General features: G+C 44.6%; 1 protein-coding gene across 2 annotated transcripts in view; it reads left to right on the top strand.

The window, feature by feature from the left end:
* stxbp5l (syntaxin binding protein 5-like) overlaps nucleotides 1-15,799 on the top strand; it is a 239,368-nt gene that overhangs the window by 208,814 nt on the left and 14,755 nt on the right. For both annotated transcript variants that reach the window (XM_039014921.1, XM_039014920.1), the window contains 2 exons: nucleotides 4,999-5,181; nucleotides 15,470-15,709. In XM_039014921.1, coding sequence (XP_038870849.1) covers nucleotides 4,999-5,181; nucleotides 15,470-15,709 — 423 coding nt within the window. The remainder of the gene's footprint in view (nucleotides 1-4,998; nucleotides 5,182-15,469; nucleotides 15,710-15,799) is intronic.

The following is a 15,799-nucleotide window of genomic DNA, read 5'->3' as shown; positions in this document are numbered from 1 at the left end:
TGTAAATACTATCATTTGTTAAAAGGCATCGCTGGCACAATGCACAGTCCCACTTTTATTCAGTTCAAACATCCTTTTATCCAACAAAGATATTCCCACAAGAGTCCTAAAATGGTGCAAATGAGCTGTTAAATGGCTTGTAGAATTCCACCTGTGAATAGTGAATGACAGTGCTATTGGTAGAGCACTGTCGTTCCATAATTATATTCCTCTGTTCCTACACAGTTCTGCTGCTACGCATCATGGCCGCAACATCTGGCCACACACACGCACACACTTTATTGATTTCGGAATTAAATGATGCCACGGCACTATACCACAGCAATTTCGTCACAAGCACCGCACAAGGAAAATATTTCATTTACATCAAAATCCCTTTCAATTTTTGTGCTCCCAACAAGGCAATTTATCATAAAATGATTCCAACTTCAATTCTACCTCAGCATACCCCTTTTACCCTACTCAAAGTCAATGAAAGATGGTGGAATTCAGACTTTTGGCCTCTTGAATTATTATCTGTAAAACAGAGTGTTCTTTTGGGGCCCATAAGAGTTTGTTCAATTTCAAAGCTAAAATGTTCTGGATTTCACTTACAGATGGTGCAATCAAACAACTGCACTTTCCAATAGCTGCTAGCGTGCCCCAAACATTACTTTACAAAGATTGGTTAGAGGACAATGAGTGTGGTTTCTTGATTTGCCATCCTTACAACATCCCACATTCCCCATACACCAGAATAATTATCTAACCAACCAAAACCAGTGTCCTCATGGTATGTCCTTTGGATCGACTGAGGAAGAATTAATGACCGTCTCTCTCAACATGTACCTTTGCAGTTCTGTATATACTGCAAAATGCTTGCAAAATGTTGAACTTGTTTGTTTCTTTCCAATCTGTTTTGTGTTTTTGAGTTCCCAGTTTATTTATGTTTCTTATGCCAAACCCCCCAGGCCTTAGCGTACTCTGACAACCCTAACATACAGAAATACATTAAACAAACAATCAGAAAATACATCGACTTAAATCAGTTGCGTTTGAGTGGCCAGAGAATGGAAGACTTGGAAGACACACTGGGAAGGAGTCTTGCCCGAAAACGGGTTTCACGGTTCCCGTGTCTACACTCTCTGACTGGGAGCACTGGCCTGGGAAAACCATGGAGCATGATGGGAATGGCCTCTGCATCTGCCTGCCATGTGCGACATCTGCACACTTTTGCACGTTTTAAATTATGTTGTTCAGTTTTTGTTTTGTTTGATCTTTTGTTTTCTGCATCGTTTGGCTTTTACTTTTGCTTCCATTTTGGTTTGGAAACATTAACTGCTCCTTTCTTTCCTATGTCTTTTGTTACAGTAAAGGGACCCGGCAGAAAGTTAAGTCTGCCAACAGATCTTAAGACTGATCTTGGTACGGTAGGCGAAAGCCAGCAGTTTTACCCTCTTTTCATTTGATTAATTTACTTCCTCTTTTGTCCTGTTATTCGCAGATATACATTTATATTTGTTTTGTTTATGTTGTTCACATCAAGTAGCTTCTTCTTCACGCAACCAGCAGTATTTTCTTATCACTCACTTCTTCTACTCGACCAGCTCATGATGAGACTGAATGGCCTGTTCTGTTCTTCTCCTTTGACTTTCTATGTTTTGTTTTTACCCGTCGTAAGCTTTTTGTTTATCGTACATTTTGCAAGTGTTTCCAAAGGTGGTTCTTACCTCATGCCCATATCGTTTTGGGAGATGCATTTCTAAATGTACTCTCGCTCTATTGAGATTGGACCATTCTCTGTCTCTATACAGCCTCGCTCCATCGTGATTGGATCATTTTCTATCTCCAAACAGCCTTGCTCTATACTGTGATTGGACCATTCTCTAACTCTAAACAGCCTTGCTCCATCGTGATTGGACCATTTCTGTCTCTCAAACGGGACTTGCTCCATTATTACTGGACCATTCTGCATTTCCTGTAGACTTTAGCGACACGCTCTTTCTCAGTACATCTCTTGAGCTCCTACGCCTCTCGCAGCCACAGGTTATGTCACTCATGCTTCTGCTCTGTCCTGTCCTACGATATCCCTCTACTATATGCCTCTTCAGTTCATATACAGTACACTAATGTGCCAATATCTACAGTATGACATCTGTGAAATGATAACTATTTCCTTCAACAGGTTTGAAATGTGTAGCTGTAGTTTTAGAGTGAGACCGTGTTGGGTAAACCAGCAATCATTTAAAAGGAAATAAAACTGAAAAGGATGATAGTTGTAGCAAAAATATACCTACCTCATTGGAAAATGTATCTCCTTTTAAACGTTGAACAACAATTGGAAGAGAATAATAAGGTTCAAGCAGTATTCCAAGCAGTCAAAATTAAATTGCACATTAATGCAGTGGGGAAAAATATATGTCAACCGTGATCAGTACCCTGTTTAGGCTATTAATATTCTAATGCACCTATGTAATTAGTTCACATATAATATGAGCAGCTGTCTGTCATTAGTCAAGGATACAGCTGCTACAAAGTGGGACTGTTTCATGTGATTAAATTACTTGAACCTGCGTGTGTGTGTACGAACGTGTGTGTACTGTATGTGTCTGTGTCTGTGTGTGTTAGAGAGAGAGAAAGAGAGAAAAAGAGAGTGAGTGTGTGTAGGTGGGGTGGGTAGACTGCCATTTTTTTCTGATGTGGACCAGTTTCCTTTAGACTGTGCCAGGACAAACCACTGATTGGCAGACCCAACCATGATGATAAGTGCTAGCCAGACACACAATGGCGTAGTCATGTAGCACATTCATTGGCTGGTGCACTAGAGCTATCCCCAGTTTCCAAGCCTGTTATTGCCCTGCTACAGCCTGCTGTGAAACTGGACTGGAGGCGCACGCCGACTGGGTGGCACCACAGAGTCTTTCATCCTCACTTAGAAAATGAACCAGATTTGCATCAATGGGCCTAACAAGGGATTTGGTGTTAGGAGTGTGTGTTCCTTCAAATCACCATAGCTAAACAGACAACCCACTAGAGATTCCTGTCTGGCATATTCAGTAGTTAACACGAGGCCAACTTAGCCTGGTCCCAGATCTGTTTGTGCGTTTGCCTACTCCACTGTCAAAACGAACATGTTTTTGCATGACAATTTCTAGAAGGAGTTGGCAAGAGAGCAGGAGCAGACTGGCACCCAGGCTAATGGCAACTTTCTGAATGCAGTTCTCACTCAGCAAGGATTGCTCCCAACAAGCCTCCCTGTCACACACACTGATTTCTGCTCTGAAGTGTAGCACTGGTGTAGTGCTACCTCACTGGGAGCTGTCAGTCAATAAAATGCCAAAGTTTTGTTTACTTGACCGTGAAGACGTGGTCTGCATCTGGCACAGACGTCGTCAGCTGCTTAATTGTTAGTCTCTTGGCGGCGCAGAGCTTTCTCTGTTTGGCTGACGAAGCCACAGGCTGATGAGCTGTGGAATAGGAGCCAAGCCCATCGAATCCCCCCCAAAATTGTGTCTCATTAACATAAAGTCTTTGGCTCGAAAATACCATTGGAGAGAGCAGGCACACACACACGCGCGCACATGCGCATCCACGCACACACACGTGCATGCGCACACACACAAGCAAGTGTGGGCACACACACGTATCAATATGAATATACACAATTCAGAGCAGGCACCATACATGTACCCACCTTGTCTCAGAGGCATCAGACAGTCCAGTATGCTGTTTCATGGACCTACAGTATCAACCAACTGTATTCAAATATTGATACACTCTGGAATCCACCCAAGGGTCTCTGATTTCTTAAATGTTTGAAGTCCTGCACCGCTCCTGATGCTAGTCTGGTGAGGACCTTACTGGTCAAAAATGTATTACCTGAATTTCGTTGGCACCTCTCAAAAGTAAAATAAAGTTTGGTACTGAGTGTGAAACTCTCTCAATGCCACTTGAGGACAAAAACAAAGGGATGATGAAAGACTCTGATCCTGTAAAATGCCTGGTCCGACCGAATGTACTTTACCATCACCTGTGAATCTATTTATTTATTTTAATCAATATTATTTGGTATCTTTTTTATTTTCTTGGCATGGATTGAGTAAAAAGCTTCTCCCTATATTTTGACTGCTTTTCCACTCTCTTTCTATCACTAACTCTGTAATTATCTCTCTTAACTCTCTATCGCCATCTAAATCTAACTATATCTCTCTTTAACGCTCTCTCTCTCTAACTAAATTTCAATTCAATTCAAGGGGCTTTATTGGCAGGGGAAACATGTGTTAACATTGCCAAAGCAAGTGAGGTAGATAATATACAAAAGTGAAATAAACAATAAAAATTAACAGTAAACATTACACATACAGAAGTTTCAAAAGAATAAAGACATTACAAATGTCATAATATATACAGTGTTGCAACGATGTACAAATGGTTAAAGTACACAAGGGAAAATAAATAAGCATAAATATGGGTTGTATTTACAATGGTGTTTGTTCTTCACTGGTTGCCCTTTTCTTGTGGCAACAGGTCACAAATCTTGCTGCTGTGATGGCACACTGTGGAATTTCACCCAGTAGATATGGGTGTTTATCAAAATTGGGTTTGTTTTCGAATTCTTTGTGGATCTATGTAATCTGAGGGAAATATGTGTCTCTAATATGGTCATACATTGGGCAGGAGGTTAGGAAGTGCAGCTCAGTTTCCACCTCATTTTGTGGGCAGTGTGCACATAGTCTGTCTTCTCTTGAGAGCCATATCTGCCTACGGCGGCCTTTCTCAATAGCAAGGCTATGCTCACTGAGTCTTGACATAGTCAAAGCTTTCCTTAAGTTTGGGTCAGTCACAGTGGTCAGGTAACTCTATCTCTCTAACTCTCTGTAACTCTCTCTATCTCTCTAACTATATCTCTCGTTCTAACTCTAATTCATTATCTCTGTCATTTTCTCTTTACCACAGACTTTTTCCCCTCTCTGCTTTGTTTTCCTTAAGTCGTTTGCTAATGCTTTGCCGTTGTTGCAGATCATGTCAATGGACATTGCACTAGTCCCACCTCCCAGCCCTGCTCCGTGGGGAAGCCTCGCATCACAGGGGTTCCCGAGGGCCCGCGGCTCACCCGGAGAGGGCCTGGCCGACCGCCCTTCCGCAAGGCCCAGTCCGCCGCTTGCATGGAGATCTCTTTGCCTGTTTCCTCCCACACAGAAGGTGTGTGCTTGTCCCCTTCCCCTTAAACCCTCTTCCTAACCTCCTCATCCTCCCCTCCTAAGTGCATGTCTACCAGTCATCAACAGGTAGGGGGTGAGAGGTTGGTTGGTTGGGTTGTGGTTGGTGGGATATCTGGTGTTTTCTCATTAATTTTGATTGTGCCTTCTCTGACTTTTCTATCCTGAAGAAAAAATGGTGAATGCTGTATTACTGAAGTATAACTGACATTGAATGTTACAGTATTATGTCCCTCCTGGTTAGTCACCATATAGTGACAGCAGGGTGGATACTGTGGGACTTTTCTCTTCAGCATTTTCTGTGATGAGTGTTATATTGATAGGGTAGATGATTACAGTTGACCACGTCAAAACATGTTTTGTCACATGTAAAACTGTAAGAGAACAGCTATAAAGTCAAAGTTCACCAAAAGGTTTTGCTGAAGACAAATTGTTGGGGATTTTCACACACATTTGCTCGCACATACTCCAGCGGCCCTTCCGCTGTGACCTCACTTGTCATTCACAGCCCTTCACTTTCCACCACACCACCACAATGTGACTACACCACAACACTACAGCCCACACCCTCACTTTGTACCACCCATACCGTCCCTGTGTTAGTGTATCAATGGTGACAGGGTGTGGCGTGTTTGTGTGTGTGTATCTATGTGCTGTATGTGTGGCGCCAGTAGGTGTTTCCGTTCCATACTGTACTGTGTGTGTGTGTATATGTATATATATATATATACACTGCTCAAAAAAATAAAGGGAACACTTAAACAACACAATGTAACTCCAAGTCAATCACACTTCTGTGAAATCAAACTGTCCACTTAGGAAGCAACACTGTTTGACAATAAATTTCACATGCTGTTGTGCAAATGGAATAGACAAAAGGTGGAAATTATAGGCAATTAGCAAGACACCCCCAAAAAAGGAGTGATTCTGCAGGTGGTGATCACAGACCACTTCTCAGTTCCTATGCTTCCTGGCTAATGTTTTGGTCACTTTTGAATGCTGGCGGTGCTCTCACTCTAGTGGTAGCATGAGACGGAGTCTACAACCCACACAAGAGGCTCAGGTAGTGCAGTTCATCCAGGATGGCACATCAATGCGAGCTGTGGCAAAAAGGTTTGCTGTGTCTGTCAGCGTAGTGTCCAGAGCATGGAGGCGCTACCAGGAGACAGGCCAGTACATCAGGAGACGTGGAGGAGGCCGTAGGAGGGCAACAACCCAGCAGCAGGACCGCTACCTCCGCCTTTGTGCAAGGAGGTGCACTGCCAGCGCCCTGCAAAATGACCTCCAGCAGGCCACAAATGTGCATGTGTCTGCTCAAACGGTCAGAAACAGACTCCATGAGGGTGGTATGAGGGCCCGACGTCCACAGGTGGGGGTTGTGCTTACAGCCCAACACCGTGCAGGACGTTTGGCATTTGCCAGAGAACACCAAGATTGGCAAATTCGCCACTGGCGCCCTGTGCTCTTCACAGATGAAAGCAGGTTCACACTGAGCACATGAGCACATGTGACAGACGTGACAGAGTCTGGAGACGCCGTGGAGAACGTTCTGCTGCCTGCAACATCCTCCAGCATGACCGGTTTGGCGATGGGTCAATCATGGTGTGGTGTGGCATTTCTTTGTGGGGCCGCACAGCCCTCCATGTGCTCGCCAGAGGTAGCCTGACTGCCAATAGGTACCGAGATGAGATCCTCAGACCCCTTGTGAGACCATATGCTGACACATGCACATTTGTGGTCTGCTGGTGGTCATTTTGCAGGGCTCTGGCAGTGCACCTCCTTGCACAATGGCGGAGGTAGCGGTCCTGCTGCTGGGTTGTTGCCCTCCTACGGCCTCCTCCACGTCTCCTGATGTACTGGCCTGTCTCCTGGTAGCGCCTCCATGCTCTGGACACTACGCTGACAGACACAGCAAACCTTTTTGCCACAGCTCGCATTGATGTGCCATCCTGGATGAACTGCACTACCTGAGCCACTTGTGTGGGTTGTAGACTCCGTCTCATGCTACCACTAGAGTGAGAGCACCGCCAGCATTCAAAAGTGACCAAAACATCAGCCAGGAAGCATAGGAACTGAGAAGTGGTCTGTGGTCACCACCTGCAGAATCACTCCTTTTTTGGGGGTGTCTTGCTAATTGCCTATAATTTCCACCTTTTGTCTATTCCATTTGCACAACAGCATGTGAAATTTATTGTCAATCAGTGTTGCTTCCGAAGTGGACAGTTTGATTTCACAGAAGTGTGATTGACTTGGAGTTACATTGTGTTGTTTAAGTGTTCCCTTTATTTTTTTGAGCAGTGTATGTGTGTGTGTGTGTGTGTGTGTGTGTGTGTGTGTGTGTGTGTGTGTGTGTGTGTGTGTGTGTGTGTGTGTGTGTGTGTGTGTGTGTGTGTGTGTGTGTGTGTGTGTGTGTATATATATATATACTGTATATATATATAAATACACACCTGTCTAACTCCCTCTAGGTGCTTATCTGACTGCAATACTTTCCCAGATGTTGCTACTTGGCTGAATGTGTCTGAATCCTGCTGGTTGTTTGTCCAGTGTTTTCTCAACCATTGCTTTTGTGATCTCTGGTTACTACCTCAATAGGAAGGTTATCGTTATATGTTTGTCCCGTGTTACAGAGCGTAGGTATGTTTCATTGTTGTGCTCGAATGTGTCTTGAGGCGTCCACAAATAACATCAAACAGAGGAAATCCTCTCATCTGACACTGTCAAGCGTTTACTCACATCTACTTTTCTCTGTTTCTTGTTGAGCCAACATGTTTACCTCTCCCCTGCGAAACGCTGTGAGAGAAAATGGCTGCTGTCAGGATGGGTAGCAACATGCCATTACGTGCAATCATACCCCCCTGTCAGTCAGCCTTCTTTAGTCACAGTCAGAACGCTATAGGGACAGCTCGAGACAACATCAAACGATGGACATCCATTCATTGTTTTCCACACTTACGTTTCTATTTCCTGGTGGGTAGGAGTGTTGGGCCAGTAACTGAAAGGTTGCTGGATCGAATCCCCGAGTTTACAAGGTAAAAATATGTCGTTCTGCCCCTGAGCAAGGCAGTTAACCCACTGTTCCCCGGTCACCGAAGACGTGGATGTCGATTAAGGCAGCTCCCCGCACCTCTCTGATTCAGAGGGGTTGTGTTAAATGCGGAAGACATATTTCAGTGGAATACATTCAGTTGAACAACTGACTAGGCATCCCCTTTCTTAGCCAGCTACATGACCTCGCCCCCCTGGTTGTGTCTCAACTAGCTTCCTATTACCTACATAGTGCGCTACTTTTGACTCAGGCCCGTAGGTCTCTGGTCAAAAGTAGTGCACTATATGGGGAATAGGTTGCCATTTGGGACGCAGACCTTGTCTTATTATAGCAGCGTACTGTCACTCAGCTCCTGGCCCAGTAATAGAACCAGTCTGTTGGGATGCGGTCATTTTCTCAAAATGGACAAAATGACGGTAAAATGTATTGAGTGTTGAGGTCAGCTGCCCAGGCCTGTTAATCCTGAGTAGAATGTAACATCCACAAAGGAAATGTTCTACTGGGTATATTCAGGAGGTGGGGCTGTGTGCACCTTAACTAAATGCAAGTTCAATATGCATTCACATAGGCGATAATAGGCTCTTAACACAGAGACAAGTCGTCTAACGTAACGTTGCATGGTTTATGAACACAGTCCTCCTCCTTACTGAGGATAGAGGGACATTTACTAGATTGTATAGTCACAGCGGCAGCTAAACTCAGCTAATATTGTTAAAGTGCTGTGCAGTTTTTATGCAATACCTTTCCACTATGGATCTGAATATCCAGATTACCACTATGGATCTGAACATCCAGATTGCCACTATGGATCTGAATATCCAGATTACCACTATGGATCTGAACATCCAGATTACCACTATGGATCTGAATATCCAGATTACCACTATGGATCTGAATATCCAGATTACCACTATGGATCTGAACATCCAGATTACCACTATGGATCTGAACATCCAGATTACCACTATGGATCTGAACATCCAGATTACCACTATGGATCTGAATATCCAGATTACCACTATGGATCTGAATATCCAGATTACCACTATGGATCTGAATATCCAGATTACCACTATGGATCTGAATATCCAGATTACCACTATGGATCTGAATATCCAGATTACCACTATGGATCTGAATATCCAGATTACCACTATGGCTCTGAACATCCAGATTACCACTATGGCTCTGAACATCCAGATTACCATTATGGATTTGAACATCCAGATTACCACCATGGATTTGAACATCCAGATTACCACCATGGATCTGAACATCCAGATTACCACCATGGATCTGAACATCCAGATTACCACCATGGATCTGAACATCCAGATTACCACCATGGATCTGAACATCCAGATTACCACCATGGATCTGAACATCCAGATTACCACCATGGATCTGAACATCCATATTACCACCATGGATCTGAACATCCAGATTACCAGCATGGATCTGAACATCCAGATTACCACCATGGATCTGAACATCCAGATTACCACTATGAATCTGAACATCCAGATTACCACTATGGATCTGAACATCCAGATTACCACTATGGATCTGAACATCCAGATTACCACTATGGATCTGAACATCCAGATTACCACTATGGATCTGAACATCCAGATTACCACTATGGATCTGAACATCTAGATTACCACTATGGATCTGAACATCCAGATTACCACTATGGATTTGAACATCCAGATTACCACCATGGATTTGAACATCCAGATTACCACCATGGATCTGAACATCCAGATTACCACCATGGATCTGAACATCCAGATTACCACCATGGATCTGAACATCCAGATTACCACTATGGATCTGAACATCCAGATTACCACTATGGATCTGAACATCCAGATTACCACTATGGATCTGAACATCCAGATTACCACTATGGATCTGAAGATCTAGATTACCACTATGGATCTGAACATCCAGATTACCACTATGGATTTGAACATCCAGATTACCACCATGGATTTGAACATCCAGATTACCACCATGGATCTGAACATCCAGATTACCACCATGGATCTGAACATCCAGATTACCACCATGGATCTGAACATCCAGATTACCACCATGGATCTGAACATCCAGATTACCACCATGGATCTGAACATCCAGATTACCACCATGGATCTGAACATCCAGATTACCACCATGGATCTGAACATCCAGATTACCACCATGGATCTGAACATCCAGATTACCACTATGGATCTGAACATCCAGATTACCACTATGGATCTGAACATCCAGATTACCACTATGGATCTGAACATCCAGATTACCACTATGGATCTGAACATCCAGATTACCACTATGGATCTGAATATCCAGATTACCACTATGGATCTGAACATCCAGATTACCACTATGGATCTGAACATCTAGATTACCACTATGGATCTGAACATCCAGATTACCATTATGGATTTGAACATCCAGATTACCACTATGGATCTGAATATCCAGATATTATTTCAAGAGCTTCATACTAAAACTATACATTATTATGAGTGGTTATGTCAACATCTAAAGGTTCATGTATGTATACTGTGACAAATGCGCTGCTTAGAATGTCAAACATTACTTATAGATGTGTTACACAATCCTTGTACTTTTCTATCAGAGAGTTAGTGTAATCCACTCTCTGACCTTTCTGAGTCATTCTCAGGATGCCAAAAGTTTGCCCTGGTATTGATCTGCTGTTGTGTGCTGTCCTGTCAGTGCACAGACCGAGGGGTTCTCTGAGTACTGTAAGCCTGGCCAAAGCTCTTCCTATCCAGGTCACACTAGCACTACCGTGGCCTGGCTGTTCCTCCACTCTGGTTCATCCCGATCCGGACGGATTAGCAGACAGACACCAGCGGTCCTTCCAGCTAATCTCTCCACGGTACAGAGAGGATGGGGACTGCTTCCAAAACGTCACAGTCAGCCGACCTGCACCGGCGTCAGAGGGCTCTATCACCCAGCTGGAGCGTCAGATCAGACAGATGGTCAGGCAGGTAGGGAGGGACGGAAGGCAGACTGAGCTAGTTGTGTTCCAAGAGGACCCTGGACCCTGGACCAGCCACGGGCCACCGCAGGGTGTTCAGTCCTCACGCTGAGTTGTGTTTGATTAGCCGAGGCTGTCCTGAGAACAAAACATTTTAACTTGTCAAAAGTAACAGCTGCTCCCGAATTGCAAAGACAGTGGGTGATTATCAGGGATAGAAATGGACAGGGAGAGAAAGAAAACTACAAATTTATCCATGGTAATGGCAACATAAGAATCTCTATTCCTGAAGATTTCGAAACACACACACCAGCATGCACACTTTCACAAAAACTGTGTGATTGTATTTCCATTTCGTGAACAAATCCTCCATTAAGGCAGAACCCATAGAGCTGGGAGGCAGGCTGTAGTCTGCTGTGTTCCACATTAGCATACGCTCCATGTTTTAATGAAGGCCGCGGTCGCCTTTGTTACTGATCAGATTGATACTGACATGCTATAAATGCCTAGTTTACATGTATTCCCAGAGCTCCTGAGTTAGTGTTAATAAAAGCCCTTTAGAACAGAATATTAGTGCCAAAATGTAGTTTGTTCAATTTCGCTGTAACTCAGAACCTTGACTTCTGTTCATAATGGAATTAAATGACAGCAGGATGTGTGAAAGCCTTTAGTTAACCTAGATCAGCATTGTCAACGTGTTGAAGTCGCCAGAGTGCGAAATTGGGATTCGCCTAGATAACAATGAGGAGTCATTGACCGCGCAAATAGGCCTAATACTTATTCTCTCAAAGCTTTTAACACAGTAAGGTAGTGAGAGGTTACGGTGACACACCGGAAAAATAAAAATAATTTGTAAAAGGACAGATCACCTCATTTGAACTCAAACTGTGTAACCGTATCAAAACTAGCCAACAGCTCAACAGGTGGATCTTAAAATGGTTTCCTCAAAATGTCAAAGCACATTGGAGACTAGGATTTTTTGTGCTATATATGCCCTGGGCGGTTCGCTAACTATGTTTAAATATCTTTTCCTCTCACCATGGAGACTATAGCTATGTCCTAAATGGCACCTATTGCCTTTATAGTGCGCTACTTTTAAACAAGACCCATAGGGCTCTGGTCAAAAATAGTGCACTATGTAGGGAATAGGGTGCCATTTAGGACGTAGCCAGTCTATGGCGTGTGTTATGCTGGTGCTCCCATCAGGCAGTGCGACCCCCTACCCATTCAGTTTGTCGCTAGCGCTGGCTGGGTTACCACAGCGATGAAACAGCAGGGTCACTGGAATAATGAAAGGTCAATGAGCGGTGTGAAGGGCTGAGTTCCTGTAATGAGGCCCACACACCAGGCGACACGCCACACACACACCAGGCGACACGTCACACACACACACACACACACACATACACCAGACGACACACACACCAGAGAAAGGGGACAGGCACAACATAAACAACAGACAGAGAATGAAATATTAGAGTATGCAACATGAGGCAATTATGGCCTGTGAACATAGTTACAGCTTTGACATTGTTAGGAGCAAACAATGACTGTGAATAGACAAAGACATTGATCGCTGCAACCTTTTACTGCAGTGGGCTAAATCAGGGTCACACAGAGTGTTTCTTGGTAGTCTTAAACAAATCTACTTTGAAACAAAAGTATACACCTCACACACATGGTTATGGGCTTAAAAAAAGACACCTGTACCATGTCAGAGATAGAGTTGAAATGTATCTAATTTGGAGTTTATATACATCACAGAAGACTGAAGTATAACAAAACTGTTTGACATAGAAACACCAGATTTTCATCATTCCTCCCATGAGGCCAAAGTGGGCGCTTATGGTCCTTCACTACCTGGGTGGTATGTGGGGTATTAACTTGCTGAAGCCTATGGGTTTCATTCTAGTAGTGATGAAGTTATTGACCGAGGTGTCAGATGTAGCTCCAGGGCGTCTGTCTGTCCTCGTCTCTCCACTATACTGTCTATGTGTGTCTTGAGTCGCTGAAGCATTGCCCTCCCTCCTTACCTTCCTCTCTACTTTCCTCCCCTCCCTCCTCCCCTTCTTCTCTCTTCCTCCTCCCCTCCCTCTTCCTACTAAATCCCTGCTTGGCCCCCTTGGGGGTCCCCGTGTCTTGTCCGAGTGCCACTGTGCGTGACTTTCATTAGCTACCACCTTGAAGACTTTGTCATGCACAAACATAACCCGGACACACACAGCAGAAAATGAGCTGCCACTGGACACAGGCCCGACAACAAAAGCCATGACATTTTCTAGCCTCAATGCTAGCCGGCAGCGTTGTAGTGTAGTGTAGCGTCGCCCTAAACATGGCTCAGCTGTACTGCAGCCTAGAGGGATGTATTTCTCTTCATATCCCCATCGATTAGTCCCAGAAACAGGTTTCACGCGTCATGTATGGTCCGAGGAGTTTGGAGTTTCCAGCTGGTACTTTAATATAGGAGGAGGGTTAGGCAGCCGAGTTTCTTTCTGCTGGAGGGATAAAACGTACCTGTTTCTCCCTTTTTCTTTTGTCCTAACCATGCTCATCCCAGCTGGGTTTTTTTTTTCTCTCTCCCCGTCTGTCTATCTCTGGTATTGCCGTCTGTCCCGTCTGTTCGTCTGTCGGCTGGTTTTCTGGCTGGCTTGGTTGGTGTTGGGGGTTTGGATGGGGGTTGTGATGTGGGGGAATAGGTGGCTATGCGTCCAGGAGGGCAATGCTTCAGCAGTTACATGGAGTCAGTATGTACTCCCACGACGAGCACCACACCACCTCCTACAACTGGAGCGAGAGAGGTAAGGGGGCGCAGTACACCGCCACGTGCGGCCCACTGTCCCCAACTCCGTCAGTTGGTACGTCCGTCCTGTGGCCCCACGTTACTCTGTCACCGTCCATGTCCTGTCTAAAGATGTTCAGGGACACACGCTTGTTGCTCTTGTACTGGGGTTGATAGGATGAACACGGTTGTGTACGTTATCTTTCCATGGCTTATAGGAGTGTGTGCTGTGTCCAAGGTACAGCTGTTCTGTATGTGCTTAGTGTACTGTTCTAATGTTTGCATGCCACGGACACACATCTTTATTACTGCGTTTGCTTGTTCAGTTTTGTTTGCTTGCCTGATAATCCAAGACACTGTGAAATGCCATAAGGTGTATTAATGATGTGCTGGTGCTTTTCTTTATTCTGATACACTTTTTATTTTCTACCGTTATTAAAGACAGAGTAGGGCAGAGAGAAAGCAGTGTTTAGCTAGAGCCCTTTCCAATTTGTTCAATTTGCTTTTTGAATGAAAATATTAAGAGTGAACCTTGGGCAATGCAGAAATCCCCAGCCGCTGTTAAGTTATAAAGTCTGTGGTGTTTGTAGAACAAGCCCAGGCAGCACATAGTCAGGTTGTAAATAATTGAGAAGTGCATGAATCATTCTTGGGCAATACAGAAATACTTTTATGGTGGAGGCAGGAGGCTAAATCTATAAATATGTAATGGAGGATCCGAATGCCTAGCAAGGCAAGGGGTCAACACAATCTGTGTGTTTTGATGTGTGTGTGTGTGTGTGTGTGTGTGCGTCCACTTATTTTGTGTGTGTACAGTATGTGTACCTGTGTTTTGTGTGTGTATGTATGCACATCAGGGTATTTCTTGAACCTGCAGTGAGTGAGAGAACATAATATGGGAAAATTCAAAAGGACAGAAATGGTTTCGTACTGTGTGTTTGCTTTCATTGGTCCATAATCAAATGAGTCGTAGATGGATCAAACTGTAACTAAGCACTACAGCTGTGACTTCATGTTGGTTTGTGGTGTGTGTGTGTCTGTCTCTGCGTATGTGTGTGTGTTGCACGTGTGTGTGTGCTCTCACTTGGCTGCTCGTTGTCTCTCCCCCGTTTTAAGCAGCTGTTTTCTCCCTTCTCTATGTTCCACATCTCTCTCTTCCTGGTCTTATTGCCTTGTTTCTCTTTCTGTATTTCACCCTCTGTTTTCTGTCTGTCTGCATACTCCATTGTCCTATTCCTTTTCTCGCCTTCTTCTCTCCACTCTGTCTACTGTTTTCCTTCCTTTCTTTTTTCCCTTCCATTTTTTCCTTCCTTCCTTCCTTTCCTCTCTCTCTCTCTTTCTCTCCTTCCCTCTCTCTCTCTCTCCCTCTTCCCCCCTATGTCTCATTGTGTCTGTGTCCCTCCCCGACGTTTGCTGTAAAGCAGAAAGTAGAGAGAACTCATTCAGTCGCTCGCGGAGCTCCAGTGTGTCCAGCATCGATCGCGACACCAAGGAGTCAGTGACCACGTTGCAGTTCGGAGAGTCCTGCGGCCGTAAGGGCGATGCTCTGCCTACCGCCTGCCTGTGGGTGGGCACCAGCCTGGGCGTGGTCCTGCTCCTGCCCATATCCATCCCCACAGAAGAGGAGGAGAGGATGGAGGAGCCCATCACCATGGGGCCCAGTGGTGAGCCTGTCTGCCTGAGGGAATGATAGATGGTCTGGGGGAAGGAGATCCCTAATGTGGCCTGCCTTAGCCTACGTTATTTTGATGTCA

Source organism: Salvelinus namaycush, chromosome 19 (genome assembly GCF_016432855.1).
Source record: "Salvelinus namaycush isolate Seneca chromosome 19, SaNama_1.0, whole genome shotgun sequence".
Taxonomy (NCBI): domain Eukaryota; kingdom Metazoa; phylum Chordata; class Actinopteri; order Salmoniformes; family Salmonidae; genus Salvelinus; species Salvelinus namaycush.
Note: the sequence above shows the minus strand (reverse complement) of the source record. Positions and strands in the feature narration are given on the sequence as shown.